At 39.0% G+C, this 19907-nt stretch overlaps 1 protein-coding gene across 1 annotated transcript; it reads right to left on the reverse strand.

The window, feature by feature from the left end:
• Positions 1-82: 82 nt before the first annotated feature.
• Positions 83-19503, reverse strand: LOC121451420 (von Willebrand factor A domain-containing protein 5A-like). The gene is made up of 18 exons (XM_041656869.1): positions 19461-19503; positions 19143-19345; positions 18645-18867; positions 18358-18533; positions 17965-18079; positions 14708-14877; positions 14369-14457; positions 14042-14186; positions 13429-13508; positions 8360-8474; positions 7579-7743; positions 7209-7309; positions 6692-6939; positions 4877-4972; positions 4675-4782; positions 4072-4202; positions 648-774; positions 83-162 (listed from the first exon to the last, which is right to left on the reverse strand). Exons 1-18 carry the CDS (start codon positions 19501-19503, stop codon positions 83-85), a joined length of 2415 nt encoding a protein of 804 aa, XP_041512803.1.
• Between the last annotated feature and the right edge of the window lie 404 nt (positions 19504-19907).

Here is a 19907-nt window from a genome sequence, read left to right on the forward strand (position 1 = left end):
GAACCCAAAAGCTATCTCAGCCAAAGAGAAAGTGAGGGAATTGGTAGTAGCCAGGAAACACTCTTGACCATGGGTGGCATCCTCAAAAGCCAAAGACAGCTGGGGTCACAGGTAACTTCAGGAGATTACTGCCAGCGTGCAAGAGCATGGGGATGGAGGAACCTGTGAGGAGGGGAAACAAGAGTCAGAACTGCAGGACAGGGGAAGAGAGAGAGGATTTTCTTCAGTTTTTCTTAACTATTTCTTTCATCCCCTTCAGCCCTGATTTACTTTCCTGCACTACCCCTGGTCTTTCCCCTTTCTTGTTCTGATTCTCCTTTAGTCTATCCTGTCCACAGGAATAGGGCAGCAAGGATACAATTAACATCCAGGCATACTGGCTTCATGTCTAGGGTTAGTCTTACTCAGGTAAACATCCACATCTCTGGTCCTTCCCTCTGCTCAGCTTGTTCCAACCACCAAGTTCTTATTTTTATCTTATCTTGAAAAGGAAGGATTAGCACAGGGAACAGACAATGCTCTGAGATAGGATGGTAGGGCCAACAATGCGATCTCTCTAGTACTCACCCTCTGCCACACACACACAGGCATAGCTCTTGAGACACTGATGGAAAAAGAGAAAGGGAGAGAGGGGGTTGTGCTCCTACCTGCATGGTCATGAAGCCAGGCCACAGCCTTCCTTTCCAGAAGCTCCCACTCACTCTTCAAGTCCTTGCTGTTGGCATGTAGCCAGAGTACAGCCAGTACTGTGGCCCAGGTTGAGGGGTCCCCATCCTGCAAGAGAAACAAAAGCTTCTGTCATGCTCCATGCAGGGCAGAAAGCTACTCAAGAGAAAGCAGATTTACTATCTATTTCCTTCCTCATCACTCCCTAACCTGCTGCTACATGGAACTTCTTGGCCCATCCTTACCATACACACTGACAGAGCCTCAAGACAACATTCCATTACCACTTAGAAAAGGGCAGAAGTTGTAAATCCTGTGCACCCATCACCACATTTTATAAGACACCCCAAACACCCAGTGCATGGATAATTAGACTGTACTCAGAAGAGAAATTGTATATTTGACTTCTTTTAAGGTATTGTGCTCATGAGTTTTTCTTTGTATTTAGGCTTGCCAAAAAACAAACAAACAAAAAAAAAACTGTCATAGGAAGAATCAATAACACATTTCAAAAGATAAACACGAGCAGGGCAGGGGTGGCGCACGCCCTTAATCCCAGCACTGAGGAGGCAAAGGCAAGTGGATCTCTTTGAGTCTGAGATCAGCCTGGTCTATAAGAACTAGCTCCAGAACTGGCCCCAAAAAATCCTGTCTCAAAAAAACCCAATATATCATATATATGTGCGTGTGTAATACAAAAGTGAAAAGATTTGTTCAACGTTGGTTGTCTAGTAATGAAGGATGCTGGAATTAAGCCAGCTATTAGACACTAATATTTCTAAGACCTAAGTCACAGAGAAGAAAATTGTCACCTATGTATTTCTAGTGGCTGCCTTTTGGAGGGAAAATGGAAAATTCCTCTTTAACAACATGACCTCTCTCTCTCTTTCTCTCTCTCTCTCTCTCTCTCTCTCTCTCTCTCTCTCTCTCTGTGTGTGTGTGTGTGTGTGTGTGTGTGTGTGTGTGTGTGTTGGTAGCAAGCTATGAAATCCAGAGAAAGCATTATAAACAAGTATTGCAACCTTGCTATTGACGACATTTTAGAGTTGCAATTACTTATCATGTTACCCTGCACAGTCTCATTACATGCCAGTTTTCCCACGTGCTTTAGTCTGTTTCATAAGAGGAACACTTAAGCCAAGGGAGTAAGACTTCAAAAGAATGTTGCTCAGGACTAGATGCAAAAATCATGCTGATTTTTAAAATGCACTTCCTTTTTTTCCCCAACATAACATTTTCATTTATTATTTGGAATTTCTCATAATGCACCCTGATTACACTAACTTCAAAATCCTACTATACTACTTCTGCTCTCCCAACCCTTGAGACATCCCCACAAAAAGAAAGTGAGCAAATTCAATTTGTGTTGCCTACGTATTTACTGGAGCATGATTCCACTTCCAGTGGCGAACATCTTTAAGAAAACTGAGTCCTTTCCTGCTCCCACCCCTGCCAGAAGCCATCAGTTATGGAGAGTTTCACATCAGCCTCCTTATCACAATTTTAAGAGTTCTTGTCAATGGCCTCCTATCAAGGCTGTTTCTTTTTGTTTGGGTAGAGTTTGTCACAGAAGCCATTTTTGTTTCTCATTCTCAACTGTGATGAGTCTGCAGTCATCAACGTCACAACAAAAAGAGCTCCTTTGCTGTTTACGGATTTCCACATGGTTTCTGATGATATCATGGATCACTGACATTCACATTTAGCAGTTGTCACAGACTTCAGTACAGACTGCAGACAACAACATGGCCTCTGAGCCACAGACACCAATATGGTCTCTGAAGGCAACCCTGCCCATTGATATCAACATGGCTTCAGATATCCAAAATATATAAAGAACTCAAAAAAACCAGAAATCAACCAACCAAATAATTCACTTAAAAATGGGTATATATCTGAATAGAGAGTTCTCAACAGAAGACTCTCAGTTAGCTGAGAAACACTTAAAGAAATAGTCAACATCCTTAGCTACCAGTGAAATGCAAATCAGAGCTACTCCATGCTTTGTTGATAACCATGGGAGGCCTGCCCTTCTATGAATATGAACTGAGGAGGAGTGAATGAGGGATCAAGGGGAGGAGAAGAGAAGACTTGGGATGGGAGGAGGGAGAAGAAACTGTGGTCAGGATTTAAAATACTAATAAATTTTTTTTCAACTTTTCAATTGAACATCAGATCACAACATATGTTGTTTAGTCTATTTTACTATATGTTTTACTGAATTGAATTTCTGACCTCCTGTATGCTAGAGTTGAATTTTCTTGGTGATCTACTTCTCTAACTAGTAGCCGATCTTTATTTTTTAATGTTAAAACAGACTTACCATTCTGACAAGCAGCCAATATAAAATAATTTTGACATAGGAATATTTTACCCCAAATATTTGTCAGTTTCTATTTTATAACATAGACGCCTCTATTGATTAAAAAATTTACATCTCATTTGTATTAACTACATTTCATAGATTCAATAGCCAGGAATGACTGGAAGATAGAGTATGGGTAACATAACTATGGAATATGAAAAGGTTATTTCATTGTGTTTCAATTTATTTTAATTCCCTTTAATAACTCAGAACTCAATTTGTTCTTCATTGTTTGATATATGTCTTTTATTGAAGTTTTTTTTTCAAATAGTATTAGAAGACACAGAAGGTAATCATAAAATTCTAAAGAAGGTGTACTCTATCCAGTCTATTTGAGAACATAAATACAGCAATATTAGGTCTGTTACTGGAGTCTCTGAAGACAGGGCATCATAGTAATGAATCTAGTTATACACTCATTGATGCAGAGTTCAGTTTCTTAATGTTCAATTTCTTCATCTACACATGAATAGGACCTGCCTTAATTAACTGAAATGAGGACAAATAGATATATTAATATTAAGTGTTTAAAAATCTGTCCGATACAGTGTAAAATAAAAATTTTATTTGTAACTATGCCTATGGGTATATTATCAACCCAGACAAGATTTTATTTTCCATTTGATCATGCCCTTCTATATCTGGGCCATTAATTCCATGTTCTTTAGGGTCTATCTGAAGTAGAAATAATATCATCTTCTATACATTACACATTAATTTCACTTCTGCATTACCTGCATTCTTTTTTTCTTTATATTATTATTATTACTACAAATTTTCACCTCCTCCCACTTCCATTCCCCTCCCCCCATTTCCTTCCCCCTCCTTCTCCAGTCCAAAGAGCAGTCAGGGTTCCCTGCCCTGTGGGAAGTCCAAGGTCCTCCCCTCTCCATCCAGGTCTAGGAAGGTGAGTATCCAAACAGATTAGACTCCCACAAAGCCAGTACATGGAGTACTTTACCTGCATTCTTATTTCAACTCTGTTTATGTTCGTACCATGATGAAATATGCTCTTTCTTTTGTTCCACTTTGTGCCTCACCTTGACAGGGTTTGCAGTCATGATGTCTTCCAAGTTAGTGAGCAGGATCTTGGCCAGATTCTCATCCAGTTCCCAGGACCCATTTCCTTTTTGGCGTGAAATCAGTTGCATAAAAAGATTCTCTCTAAAACCTTTGTGAGAAATGAAATAATTAAGTCATGAAAAGCTATGGACTCACTGGGATCATCACCCACCTGAGGAAGTCTCCTGAACTAGGAGACTGTAGGGAGATTTCTGCAGCAAGTCTACTGACTATTTCTAATCTGTGATGGGTGACCAGTTGCTCTGGGTTCTGAACAGAATGGCAGCAGAGTCTGCTGGGGTCTGGCCCTGATGTCAGGTGGACTGTGTAGGCAGAAATTGCCAAGGGGACTCAAAGAACTAGAGCACTCAGTTACAATAGATTAGAAGGCATTAAGTGCTGTATTGTAGATTAATGAAGCTAGAATATTTCTGGCAACTATATGGCAATGTCATATCTTACTTCCTGCCTGCTGCCTCAAGTAAGCCACCCCACAAGTAGAGAAAGCTTCAAGATGAAGAACATGGAAGGTTAGTTTGTGACTGCCATATGTCAAAACCACAATGAGAGGGACATTTCACCTTTATCCTCATTTTTCTTGGTGGAAGAATATGACTTTTCTGTCACGCTCAAGGACTCTGTGTTTTTCTTCCCAGGACTTGAAAATTCGGGTTCACCAAGTCTAAGATCTGTGACAAACAAACATTTCTGAGAAAACTTTCCTTAGAATGAAACCCCCTCAGACTGTAGAAGTTTATCTTTATGACCGCTAGGGATGCTCACCAGCTGCTGTACATTGCCGTAACATTCTCCTGACTGAGCCTTTCCTGCCACCTGCAAAACATAAATGTACAATGAGACTACAGAATCCATCCCACACTGCAACAAACAAAGATTAAAAAGTGTGAGGACTGGAGATATCCCTTTTCCTATCCACATCAGCTTCACTCACTAACCACAATGTGCCATTCTCCTGAGTGGCCTCCAATATAGACACTCAACCTCTGAGCCTTCTAATTCCTACTGAGTCTTTCAAAACCCCTGACACGTGCTGAAGCATCACAGTTGCATCTTACCTTCAATACTTGCTCTCGCACCTAGGATGTCGTCCACATGTTTTCACTACAATCTATGCTCTACTACTAAATTCACCTCCTGCCAGGACCCAAAAGCCACACCACAGGTTTGCAGTACACTTCAAACTCTTCCATAAATGTAAGAATTTTTATCATTCATGTAAGTAGCCTATGCTATATCTTAATGTAAAGATCTTACCTTCCTCAGATCCAGTGACTGTGGCTCTAACACACCTCTCCCATGCCCTCAACTCTTTAGTATCATAAACATTGTTTGATTTGTCAAAAATATCTTACTTTAAAATGCAATGTTCATATTCCCAGTGTTTTATCTCAGGGTTTCATGTTGTTGTTTTTTTTTTTTTTTTAAAAAAATGATCTTTGATTTGAGTTGTACCTTCTAAGTCCCAAATTATCTAAGTTCCCAAATCTTCTATTTTTTCTTCTATGTTACCTTCCTTTAATCTTTCTTTTATTTTTCATCCTTCCTAAATTTTAATCAAACAAATTAACACCCTTATCAGTACCTTCAATCCCAGAGCCGTAATTTCTAATCACTAAGATGACAAAATTTGAGACCAGGAATCAATCCAGCCCTTTACCCACTTCATTCTTAAGTTGAAGTTCCTGACCCCTGCAACAAATGATTCACAAAATCCAGGACTCTAATTCAGGACTAAAAAAGATTCACCAAATCCATCTGGACCTTCAGCCATCCAACAAAAATGATGCCATTTTTGTTTTCATTTCCTAATAATCTTCTATAGTTCTTTCGGATCTCCACCATTTTCTTAAATGCTCTTTTTAACCACTAACAATATCAGATGCAGTCTAGTCATCTGCTCTCTGTGTGACCATTAACTAATTATCAACAATAACAGTTATATTCAGTGTTTATAGATGCTTCTGTGATGTGGGATGTCTCTCTGTATGCTGTGAATATGTTTTATTACCATTAGTTAATAAAGAAGCTGATTTAACCAATAGCCAGGCAAGATAGCACTAGGCAGGAAATCTAAATAGAGATACTGGGAGAAAAAGGGCAGGGTGAGAGAAATACCAGCAACTGCCAGAGAAGTCAGATGCCAGAGAGTTATTGATAAGCCCTGGGGCACGCAGTGATACACTGACTAATAGAAAAGGGTTCATTTATATATAGAGTTACCTAGCAAGGGACCTGAGCTAATAGGTCAAACAGTTTGTAATTAATCTTAAACTGCTGAGTGATTATTCGGGAACTGGCCGGCAGGAGAGAAACCACCAGCTCCATGTCTGCATTGTAATATGTCTTTGTGTCCATCTATATTTCTATATTAAATCTCTCTTCCAGTCAGACTTAATCTACTTCTTGAGAAAGCTTAAGGGAAGCCTTAAATCCTAGGTGTTGAAAGATGAAGAAAACACAGGAAAACTAAGAAATTAAATTTAAATTTAAAAAATTCTGAAACTTATCATTGTGTAAATGATGTGCTTGGACATCTGAGACTCATTATGCATAAGTTTGAATTGGGATAAAACTTACAAAGCTTAACTTTATATGAATGATGTGATGTAGACATGACAGGCCTTGGAATCTCCCTTTGAGCGACCGGCCCCTGTACTGGCTGGTTGAGCTCCTTGTTTATGGTGAGGAAAGCTGTGAAGGAGCTGAGGACTCCAGACTGAATGCTGATGCTTGCCACATCCTTTTTCACTCTTTCTGAAGTCTCATGGAAGCCCAAGTCCTTGGTCTGGATCAACGACTTTGCAGCCAACCGATGAATGGTGAAGCTGAAAGAAGACACTGGCAAAAATTAAAGAAAAGTAACTGCAAATCAAGTAGCCAAGACTTTTAAAGCTAGTGATTGTAGGAAGAAGAGAACGGAAAGAACACTTCAGATGAACAAATAAGGATGAGAAGAGCTTAGAGGAAAAAGCAGATCATTGACAGGTGTGACTGCACCATCCATGATGCAGAGAAAAAGAAAGAGGCAAGAAGAAGGAAAGGGAAGGGAGAGGTGGGGAAGGGAGGAGATGGAGAAGCAAAGCTGAATTCTTACCTGACATTTGTCTTGGGTTGTAAGGAAAATGTCACCCTGTTTTCAAGACTCCTACCCTTGAAGGTATACTTGAAGCACACTTCTCCTGAGCTCTCTTCTTGCTACAAACAAGAGACAGACAGGAATGACAAAATGGACACACAATCAGGAATGTGGCGAGCACTAGGGAAGTTTCTCTGCTCCAATGCAATGTCACACTAAGGATCAGGTAGTACAGGATAATATAGACATGGTATGAAGGAGAGGATGGGAGGCTGAGTGCCTGGCACGTGAACATATGTTGCTGTCTTCCAAAGCAATCCTCACTGTTAATAAATCTGCTGATACAGTGTCTCACTCTGGAAAGAAATAAACAATAAAAGGTACTCACAGGCATAGTCCCAGTTAGTTGGGCATAGATGATTAACCTCTGACCCCTACAAATGGCAGTCTGCTCTGGAGAAAGTATGCAAGCTGACAGACTAGGAGGCAAATCCCAGCTCAGAGAAATGTCATCCACTGAACTATTCAGAGCTAATTTCAGAGACCCAAGAGCCTGTTGGAGAAGAAAAGAGCCAGGATGATTTATAAGAAAGACAATATGATAGTCATCAATTGAGTACTTATCAGGACCAAGGATGAATGCATGCCAGGTCTATTTACTGTTGCTAAGTGAGAAATACAATTCTTTCTCTACTTGTATGTATACTAAAGCTACATTTGAGAGATGTAAAAGTGTAGATTTGAATGAGGTAAACATTTAAGCAAAGAGACCTCTGCAGAAAAGAAATGGTAACAACACACACAACCTACATCATTGGTTTTGTGTGTTTTGCATGTGTGGTTTCTAGCCAATCTACTGAAATGACAGACTGTAATCTCAAACAGAGCAGTCAAAGCTTTCACCCTCTTTCTCTCTGGTCTTGAAATCAAAAGTCACAATCTTTTTATCTCCTCTCTGGATTTCCAGTTGCCACAGTCAGATGCAGGTCTTTATATATTAGAATGGAACCATTTTTAACAAAGCATTAAGTAGAGTTACTGAGTGTATGGCCTGAGACTCATGAAAGTGTGTCCTCCAGGAGAGTGGACCATCTGCCTTTGCAGCAGGGTCCCTTCCTTTCCTCTACTCACTCTGGTCTTGCTACTTAGGATGATCCCCCAGCTCTCACCTTGGTCTGCATCCTGTCCTTGCCTATAATAAACTCTGCGGTGCCCCCTGTTACCCGGGCAATGCCTTTGATTAAACTGGTGGAGGCTCCTTCTCCAATACCAAATGAGAAGCATCTGCAACAGTGAAATGATGGTTAGAGGTGGGTTCTACATAGCAGAATTATCAGTTAACATGCACCGGTCAAAAAAATCATAAAGAGATAATGTACTTACATTGAAGTAAGTGCGAAAATATCATTTAGAAATCATATTTTATCTCTTTTGGATGTAATAAATGCTTTCTGTATTAAAATTTAATGTCATGAATCTTCTATGAAAAAAGACTCTGTTTCACCTTGCAGATGAAGATCTAGGACCCAGAATTATCAAAATCTGCTGTAAGTCCTTTCCCCACTACAGTATACAGAAGCTATGATAAGGAAATGAGGGAATTATTAAAATTGTTAAAAGTAGGGTTCTCAGCAGGGAGGAAGACATTAAGAGAAAACATCCTATATGATTACCTTAGAAATTGGGGAATCAGTAAAATTTGTAATATTTTGTTTAAACTTTGTCATTCTTTATCTTAAATAAATTATAATCAATCACATGCCTTAGTCAGGAGCCAGACATAACTTACATGCTGGGATTTGTTTAATCTAAGGAGAAAGACTGCTTATGGAAATAACGTGGTCCAAGGTCGAAATCTATGGGCAAGTATAAAATATTCTATAGCACACAAAGAATAAATTTGTTACAAAGTATAAAAGAACATAAAAATATGAGTGCCCTAAACACTAAAACAAATTATATAGCTAGATATATCAGAAAGTAATGCAAGGACCTGGGAGTACACATGGATAAACAGAGAGGGAGAGGAGGGAAAAATGAACATGAAATGTTCTCCTGTCAGTGAGCTGCAAACAATGAGTTTTCAAAACACTATGTGGACGGGAGATGCAGCTCTGACTACTGCTGTGCAGGACTCTACATCAAATCCCTAGCACCATAGCAGAAGAAGGACAAGAAGAGGAGGAGGAGGAGGACAAGGCTGAGGAGGAGGAGTCAGTCATCATTTTGTTTCTATATAAGTAATTACTGATTTGGGGTAATTGTGTGTGAAAATTTAAGGATACTGGGTAAACATTAGTTAAGAACACATGCCCACAATGAAAATCAGTCTATCAGATGCTGACCTTAAGTCATCAAAGTAACGTCATCAGGCACATTGGTGATTTTGAAATATTTTTGTTGAAAATATCCAGTATTATCTAAATACGAAGTAAATTGGGATTCTATAAAAATAATTCTACTTCTCCTTCAAAATACAATGGAAATATTCATGCAAAAAGGTTAACAGTAAAACAGGAATGAAATACTCTCTCATAATTATTTCACGGAACATAAACAAAAGTAAACAACTAGCAATAAAATATTTTATGGAAAAAATTGAAATGTAGATTCCATTTTGATATGCTCTAATCTGAACATTAAATGTAATGCAATGAGTGAGGTTGTTTTAGTGTGATTATTCAACAGAATGTCTTTATCTTTTGAAGATGAGTGCATATTCCTTATCTTGTTTTTATTCATTCCAACACAAGATATTTTACTTAGATTATACACAATTAATATAATTGAGAATGGACAATCTAACTCTGAAAGAAAACTACAAAAAAAGTATAACGAAAACAATCTTGAAAGAGTGGTATGGTGATTCACACCTCTAATCCCAGCACTCAGGATGCAGAGGAAGGCAGATCTGTACGAGTTTGAGGACAGTTTGATATGCGTGAGTTCCAGGCCAGTCATGGACTGCCTAATGAGACCACAACTAGAAATTAAGGAAGGGAGGGGGGAGGGAGGGAGGGAGGGAGGAAGGAAGGAAAGAAGGGAGGGAGGGAGGGAGGGAGGAAGGAAGGAAAGAAGGGAGGGAGGGAGGGAGGAAAGAAGGGAGGGAGGGAGGGAGGGAGGAAAGAAGGGAGGGACAAAGAAAGAAAATAAATCTTGAAAATGAGTATTGTGAATGCTCTAGTGCACTAGAAATCAAGAAATACCTGGAACACAATGAATTTGTATGGTGTGGTCTTGAAATACATTTGTGTCAATGAGCCAATGGAATGGAACAGATGACTCAGAAACAATCTGCACATGTCTAAATATTCACCATGAGAGCCAAAGCACAAAATTTCAGAGAGGAAATAACCAGTAATAGATCTACCCAAAGATAGATCTTTCTTCCTAATGTAAGGAAAGTAAATTTGAATATAATTTAGATACATCAAAAGAAATTGAAGAGGCAGGCAGATAAAATCCAGATACTTGGGATCCTAAACCAGGAAGACTGAAAGTTCTGATCCTCTCTGGGATTCAGAGCTCACAGTTAGTCAAAATAACTTACACTGTGTCTCAAAATAGAACATGAAGAAAGGCTTAGGGTAGAGATCAGTACTGGAGGTGATATGAAATGTACTGTGCAGCATTTCCTAACTTAAAATTGGAAGGAAGACAGTCTAATATTTGGAAAAAGATTCTCCCTGAGACTATGGTGGACCAGACCAGGAAAATTGATAGAGTCACTGTATCTATGGGAAACAAGAGAATGAAGTGGTTGTTTTCTGGAAGCACTAAGACCTTGAAGAAATCATTGTAGAAAAAACAGAGCTGTTTTTCTGAAGGAGATTCACAGCTTCTGCATGGCTTTAGTCACAAAACATTTCTGTCAAACCTGGGATGTTTTGTATTATTGAATATTGCAAACAGTGCACAATAAGAGCTAAAATTGCAAAGGTGATGCATTCATTCAAGAAACACATAGATTAGATCTGGGTTTCGTATGAGGAACTTGTTTTACTTTAAAAATATCTTTTGTGTGACAATCAATAAACATGTTTTTACACAGCTGTTCAGAGACTGTTCCTTCCTGCTTCTGTGGGTCCTGATTACATATTGGAGCAGCTCTTTCTGTATCATTCCGAGTAACTCAGTTTACCAACACTATGAGTTATCAAACAGAATCCCAGTGACAGGAAAGGGATAGCTGTTTATTATGTGTTGGTCAAGGAGGCTCAGAAAAAACATAGGACCTAGCAAACACTCCTGGTTGCCTTCCAAATAGAGATGTTATGATACGACTAACACTGACGCTACAACACACCTTGGTGGTATGGCACAGAGAAATCAAGAGATGCTATACAGGCTGATGAGGGAGAAAAGATGTCAATGTTCTTCACCACCTGTGCGACCGACAAACTATAATATCGTCTGTCAGGCAAAAATCTACTCACTGATGCAATATTTGCCTGTTAGAGGAATAACCCCTATTGATGGATTCAGAGAAAAAGGGAATCATGGCCTCAGTTGCACACCCACTGGGAAGTAAACAAGGATCCAATGGATAACCCCAGTCCTGTAATCATTGAGATGGCCCTGATTACACAAAATAGGTAACAGTATGGAACAAAACGTCAGAAACTTGTGAAAAGAACAGAAAAAGAAAGACTGAAGGACGAGGGGAGAGATAGAAAAGGTGAGAGGAAATCATAAGTAGAATGTATTACGTACATACATGAATTTGTTAAAGAACCAATACATATAGACAGAAAAGTCCCCTGAAAGAAAAAGTAGAATACCTGTATAGCTAAAATAGAAATATACCCTAACTGGGCACACAAAAGTAGCAATATTAAAAAGAAACTTCAGAGACTAGAAATTGAAATGACAGTTACTCAAATAACATGACTACAATACCACCACTCTAGAGGCAGAGGCAGGTAGACCCATATCCATTGAGGCCAGCCTGGTTTAGTAAAGGAGTTACAGACCACTCAGGACTGCATAGAGAAGCTTATCTTAAAAAAAAAAAAAGCAAAGAAAACAATTTGATAGTGAAAATGTAAGCTACAGTGTAAGAAAATAACCATCAACATATTCATATTCAAAACCTAAAATGAAATACATATCAGTAAAAAAATCTGCTACATAAAGGAATATCAGTGGCAAAGAGATGCGAATGACTACCTAATGGACATCCAATGTTAAAGGGTGTATGAAGTAGAGATACAGGGGAAATAAAAATCAAAAGCTTGAAGCACCAATGGTCCCATTCACAAAACTGACAAAGGTTGAACAACAGAAATGATTGATTTGGTTAGAAAATGAAGCAACTTCAATTTGTAAAGTTGATCTGTGTTAAATTAGTACAGCTTGTGAAACTGCCATTCCACAGATATTGGAGAATGCCATCTACTGAAAAAATGGTTCGTGTGGATTTATATGCTCATATGTCTGTGCTTTGCTTTCTGTAGAGTTGAGTTTGAGAACCTCATGTGAATGACAACAACTAAGATGCTCAGGTCCCTCAGCATGCATATATATACTTCCATATTAATTAAATCTCCAGTAGATTGCTTATGATATATAATACAATCACTTCAAAGCCCAAAGAAAGCCCATCATTATGAACAACAATATGAACTATATTGATCCACTTCATGTGAAAACTTACACTAAAGTAACTTGACAATGGCTGTATGCATATTAACGCTACATCTCAACAAACTAGTGAGACAAAGTTTAAAAGTGATGTACCCACAGAGAGACACATCTCTTGAAACTCAGTATGATAGCAATGCAACGAAATTCTCATAATCTACAAGAATTATACTTGAGCCAGGTTTAAACTGGAGAGTGGCAGAAAGAGAGCAGGAAAAGACTGGTACCTGCCTATCTCTAGACCTGTGGTGGATACACAGGGTGCATGCTGTGACAGCTCATCTGCCCAGATAATGATGACTTGAGTAACTTTCTATCTTTAATTGTCCATACCTTTATAATGAAAAGATAAATCAATATGTCTTTCAGAGCTTCAGTAAAATAAGGAACAATGACTTTGTGGTATCAAAGGTAAGTAGAAAATACTTTTAACTTTTTTTTAGAAAATAAGTGATCAGCCTATTAACTGAAAGAAAAGTCCTTGAGTCACTCTGTGCCTTCAGACTCGTGGGAACCACTAGTATCATGTGGAAAAAGTCATATGTGGTAGCCATTGTGTCTAGTCAACACAAGAGAAACCAAACTCGCCTCATACCTGTGCTTTTTGCTGTTAAATAGAACTTCATTAATGACAGTAAATGTGTCACTAACTTCCCCATCAGTGAAGACAAACAGCTGTAAAAGAAAGAATGCATTCATTGAGCTTCTGTTGCACTCATTTGAAGACAACAGCATTGGTCTTCAGAGATAACAACTGCTTCCACTCCTTAAAGCTTTTGCATCCAGGAGTGGGACCCTAGTGCTCCACGCTGGCATAGAGACTCTTCAGATACCTGGGAATTTTCACACCCTACCCATGCTGCTTTCATCTGAAATTTTTGTGGTACCCCAAAAGAGGGCTGACTGCCTATCCCACAGAAAAGAGGAAGACCACTGCCTCTGGTCTTATTTCTCTTCACTGTAAGGTAGATAACTCAACTCTACACATTGTTTATTCAGTTATATATGGGAGCACTGGCAACCAGGTTAGTAGAAAATTTCACTGTCATAGCTACCCCACGGAAAAGAGGAAGACCACTGCCTCTGGTCTTATTTATCTTCACTGTAAGGTAGACAACTCTACACATTGTTTACTCAGTTATATATGGGAGAACTGGCCACCAGCTTAGTGGAAAATTTCACTATCTTAGCTAGATTCCAAAGCTTACCTGTAATGGATGGCCAGGAATAGAGGGTGCCTTGTAAATCTTGCGTAGTGGTTTCAAGATTTCAGTTCCCCCTAAGTCTGCTTCTAGGTCCTTAACTCTTTCCACTGCCTCCTCCATTGTTTCTTGAGTGTACTTCACACTCTCCCTTAGAGAAACAATCACATCTAGTCATGTAACAGTAGCACACATTGGCACTGTAATAATGCTATCACAAGTTTTTTTCCCAACAACCCAATGTTCAGGTAAACTCCACAATAGCCATTTTACCAATAAGGTTCTTCTTTAAAATACATTCTTTCATAGCTCATGGTCTTCCCAGAAACTTACGGAAAGAATTTTTCAAAGGAAGATCCAAATCCGTAGATGTTAAAATAACAACCCATAGGTAAACTCTTCAGCAACAGCAACAGAGTTTCCTGAAGGTCAGAGAAGATGAGAAAATGGAGTGAGTCAGAGCTTTACCAAACATCCAGACCTCAATCTAGTTCCTAATGGTACAAAAAGTCACCATCTGATGTCAGCTTTTATTTCAAAACTGAGATTAGAGTAGTCATGCTTGCCATTGCTCGGATGGAGAACAAACCTACAGCTATAAATGGGTCCTACTCCTGCCCTTTCCAACCATCCTCACATGGCACTGTTTAATAATGAAGAATCTGGCTTTACCTTGGCAGCTTCTATACGTAACTGAGAATCTTTCTGGTTGTTCATCGGGGATTCCATACTTCCAGAGCGGTCCATGAGGAACACAAATTCTCCACAGGCCTTTGTGGCCTCTACTTCTGGGACATCTGGATAAAAGCTCACCATTGCAGAAGGAGCTCCCATTAAACTATCTATACAGAAAGGAGAAGAACCCTTTAAGTTACAAGGAAACTCAGTTGTCCTAGAGTTCCCAAAAACCAATCATCGATACAATAGAGAACTGAGAAAACTTGAATATAAAGCCCCCAGTTTGTTCTTTCTGTTCTGTGTGCACAGGAGTAAATGTGTCTTGTCAGTATAAAAAAGAAAGAAGCAGAACAGAGAGGAGAGAAAGGGAAACAGTATAATAGAATATAGCATAGCAGAATCTGTTGTGAAAATTCTAGACTAATATATTAACAACTGAATAGGATACATTATCTTAGCATGAGATGAAGACACAGTGGAGATTCCTAACAGAGGTAAATCTCTTCAAATCTTATTAATGAGAAAGTGATCAAATGGATCACTGATTGCATTAATTGGAACCTTGGGGGAAAAGGGTGTTCATATGCATAATTCTTAAAATGACAAATTCCAAGAGCAGGCTTCTCAGAAAAGTTGTCCTAGAAAACTGGGTGAAAACATTGTAAATATGACCCAGATACAGATATACAGCATTAGCTATACAGCTCAGGTAAGAGCAGCAAATCTTGAATGTGTAAAATAGATATCTCCCCACCCTGAGAGACAGATTGTTATCCCGACACAAACACTCTTCTGAGAAGCCAGACACCCATGAGAATGATGGACATGAATATCCACACTGTTTAGAACAAGGTCATGAAGACAGTAGTCAGCTATGCATGTATGATATCTGCTAGTTCTTTCAAATTAAGTGATATCTCATCATTAATCATAGCTTCCTTGTTTATAAAAGAGCACTTCTCCTTCTTAGCCGCAGTTTCCTCACCTAAAGTACCAAGGAGGTAATTCCTACTATAGGATTATTGTAAGGTTAGTTGATACAATATGCTTACAGATTTCAGGGTAGGGCTTAACTGACACTGAGATGTTAATTATAATTTTATACATTTTTCTTCTTTTAAATTTGTGAATTTAACACTTTAAGTTTGTCATATTATTTAGTTTATAGTGCTATGTCTCATGTCGGTATCATATTAAGGGTTTTACTTAAGCTGCCTCTTGAGCTTCTCTTGTGTTTCTAAAGAGTATGGAAACAGAAGCCGGGCAGTGGTGGCGCACGCCTTTAATCCCAGCACTTGGGAGGCAGAGGCAGGTGGATCTTTGTGAGTTCGAGACCAGCCTGGTTTACAAGAGTTAGTTCCAGGACAGGCTCCAAAACCACAGAGAAATCCTGTCTCGAAAAACCAAAAAAAAAAAAGAGTATGGAAACAGGAATATGCCTGGCAAAATACATGCTTTGGGAAACAAGGATTAGAAATCACAGGTGGAAGAGATTATCAAGACTAAGATATGACCAACTATGTCCCCTGATAGCCTGCTTGGACACCTTATAGCAGAAAAGAGATGAAAAATCTTCATGAAACCAAGGAGATGGCAGCTATTACATAGTAAGTCACAGCGTCATGAGGTTCTATACCATGGATTAAAACATTTCTGACTGAAGATAAAGTCTGAATTTAAGTAATTCATTATTTTACAAAATGAAGACCAAAAAAAAAAATCAACAGCAGCAGATAGAGAATAGAGCTACAGAGAGACGAGACAGTTACAAGAATCCCAGGGAAGCAGGGATTCCCCTCAGTGACCTCAGAGAGAAGTGGTCAGTGTGATGTCACCTTTAAAAATACTGAAAATGTTATATGTGCTGTGGTTGGGTATTGAAAGTCAGCTTCTTGGTAAAGTCCTCACAGGACTTTGACAATTACAGTAGCATAAGCCCAAGCCCAGCTGTCTCACTGCGAACACAACTGGCCCCCAATGAACTTCTATATATCCAACCTACAAATAAAGATTTCCAGCAACTTTGTTGGGTTGTGTGATGATCGCTGCACCCCAGTGCAGAATGGTTTGGAAAAGTCAAAGATATAAAAAACCCATGTGGGCTTGCCAGCTTTAATAAAAGATAAATGCACCTATAAGGAAATGTTCTAAGTGAAGAACACTAGATGTACATTAGAAACAAAACTCACTGACAAGCTGAATTAGGTCTATGAGAAATTCAAGTATGTCAAAAAAAAAGAGATTGAGTTGGATTCTTGTGATTTTTATTTTTCAAAGTTCAATTTCTACAGGACACAGAGGACCTAAAATTAACTCTGTGTTTAATTTGGTCATTCCTATTATTACTAAGACAAAAATGAAAGAACCAGCAACAAGATTACATCCAGGTGTGGTGATCTAAAGAATTAAACATGATTACTTAAAGTGGAATTATTATTTGTCTAAGAAGAACTACTATTTGCATATTGTCTGGATCATAATACTGCTATTTTCCTAATCCAACTATTATTTTATAGTGATATTAGGAATTAAAGCTACTTTTCCTACCCCATTATTTGGATAACTCTATGTAAATTTTTCAATCTAAAGTTTTTGTTGTACATTGTCATAGTAATGACTTTATAACTCATTATATAATCGATGGGATGACACAAGTAGTGACTGAATTACATTTTTTACACTTACATTTTTAACACTTACAAATGTTAGATATAATACATTTATATTAGTCAATATCAGATAGAAATTTACATTTTTTGAGAAGAAATATTATAAACATAAGAAATATCAAAATAAATATTTGCGTTATTATTTGCACACTAATTCTTTTAAACCAGTTGGAACAAACGGACTTGCTTCAACACCATTTGACACTGTAAACTCACCACAGGACATAGTGCATGAGACTTCATCAGATTTGGTCATTACTGATTCTCTCATATAAGAATTAGTCACAAGCTTATTTTTTATTTGTCATTTTTGTAAGACCAGTCATTGTCACATAAGAATACTGGTTTGTGTATTTTCTTGTGAATTATTTAGTCATAGTTCCCTCTAATTATCTAGTTATCTATGCAAATTGGCCTATAGGACATAATCACCTGATTACCTGTGAAGCCCAATAATTATTCAAGTGAGAATGAAAAGTCACTAGCTCAAAGGCCACATTCTGACCCTGTGTAGAGGTAGAAAACCCAGGATAACTTGGAGTTACATCATAGAAAGGGACCAAAGTGGGAGACAGAAAATACCTGGCTTCATGTCCTGCATCCCCATCTCCACAGCTACACTGGGGCTGTGCACTTCATTGTAGTAAATCAGGAGTTCCACATCCCGGTCAAACTTGTGTCCTTCAGCCAAGGAAACCTGAGAAGGAGACCAGCAGAGAAGCCATGTTAGAACTGCCACTGGTCACTTCCTGAGATAAGGTTAGAATTTGGGCTACTTCCATCGGGAGCACAATCAGAAGTAACAGGAAAGACTGTGTGGAAAAGGGTCTACACTTTACCCAGAGCAGGGAAGGTAGATATTGTGTCTCTCCAAGCATGGTCAGAAGATGCAAGGAAGATGTGGGAAGAATGAATGATGACCAAGTCAACAATGAAGACAGAGGGGACTGACAATAGTGTTCTCTCTCTGTTCACCTGAGCAGACGTCTTGTCATCAGCCAGGTACTGCAAAGGATTCAAGGAGCAGTTGGACTGGACCCTCTCAATGCCATGCTGGGAAGTGATGGTGGCAACCATGCTGAGTGTGTAGGGAATGTCCTCCAAAGGGACCATGGGAGTCTTTATATTCAAGCAACTCTCCACTGACTGTTCTATAAAAAAGTAGATTAAGTTTCCCAAGACAACAATTTCCAAGACAAACATAATTTTGTATATTCCCCCAGCCTTTCTATGTCTAGTTTTCAAAGGCAGAAATGACTTACCAGAGAGCTGGTATCTTGGATTCAAGATGGCTGGGAGCACATAGCGCAGGGCCCCATCTGTCTCCAGAGGCAGCTCCTGCACATACCTCAGGGTCACTGCCACTTTGGCCCCAGGCTGGAGGTTCCCCACATTGCAAGAAAAGACATCCCTGGAGTAGTCATCCTCTTCCAATAAGTAAGATTGGTAGCCCTGGGAGAGGGCATCCTCATAGATGCTATGGGCCTAGAGCAAGGGCAAGGTAAGTTGAAATAAAATCACTAGGGTTCAAAAAAATACTAATTGTTCAGAGGGAGTGTCATGGATTCTATGCACTATGCACAATTTTTTTAGTAGCTTCTACCCGATTGTCTCTGTCTTATTGATTTAGACAAATCATAATTAGACATGATAGAAAGACAGAACAGTCAACATCAGTACTTATGAATTGTTGATAAAAATAATAATAGAATGCAATTTGAAAGATGGAAGAGACGAGATAACAAACTCATCCTTCAGACCTCCATCTTTTCCTGCAATTCAGCCACAATTTTCTTCCCATCCACCAAGGCTTCAAAGCTGTAGATAGCAGAGTCTTCATCCATGGGGAACACAAAGATTGCCTCCAAGGGGACTTTCTCCTCATTCTCATAATTTAAGGTTGCAGACACACTAGCCACAAAGTCATTGATGGACAGGGTTACTGAGATGCTCTTCAGTGGCACTGGGGAAGATTCAAATGTTTAGGAGATCAACAAACTTTAGAGGAGTGACACTATAGATGAGGAGTTTTGCTGGGTCCCATGATCTCGTCACTATGAGTTGTAAGTCAGGCTTACCTGACTCCTTGTTGCCAGTGATTAAACCACAGTACTGCTCCATGGTGACTGCACGTTTCTGTGGAAATGACACATCATTAAGAAATCTAAGATACGGTTACACCATCAAACATGGCAGCTCATGTGTTCCTCTCTGGCAGCTCACACAGCAGTGTAGAGAGTAAATAAATGACTGTGGCGTGATTATCTAAGTGACCACCAGTATCATCCTGTCTGACACCCAACACCTACCACATTGCACCCAATGCTCACAGAACAGAGAAAAGTGTCAGAGAGTTTCTAAGAGCCAGAGGTCAGGGAGGACTACTGTAAGTCGGTGTCTTCTGTCCATGACAGGGCCACTGTAATCATGAACTTAAAGCAGGTTTTGTTACCTGTACAAGACATGCACCATCAATCCAGTCAATATTTCAGCACAGATCTGGAAGGGACACATACAGTACAACC

This window comes from Microtus oregoni, unplaced genomic scaffold, assembly GCF_018167655.1.
Source record: "Microtus oregoni isolate MIOR12 unplaced genomic scaffold, Mior012 000008F_ref0000371, whole genome shotgun sequence".
Classification (NCBI taxonomy): Eukaryota; Metazoa; Chordata; class Mammalia; order Rodentia; family Cricetidae; genus Microtus; species Microtus oregoni.

What these genes read in the sequence shown, in the direction of transcription:
- LOC121451420 (XM_041656869.1), bottom strand. Translation starts at nt 19,503, where the DNA reads ATGGAGCAGTACTGTGGTTTAATCACTGGCAACAAGGAGTCAG. An exon ending in CACTGGCAACAAGGAGTCAG is followed by an intron (nt 19,346 to 19,460) that starts GTAAGCCTGACT and finishes AATCTTCCCCAG; the next exon opens with TGCCACTGAAGAGCATCTCA. An exon ending in TGACTGCAAACCCTGTCAAG is followed by an intron (nt 775 to 4,071) that starts GTGAGGCACAAA and finishes TTTCTCTTGCAG; the next exon opens with GATGGGGACCCCTCAACCTG.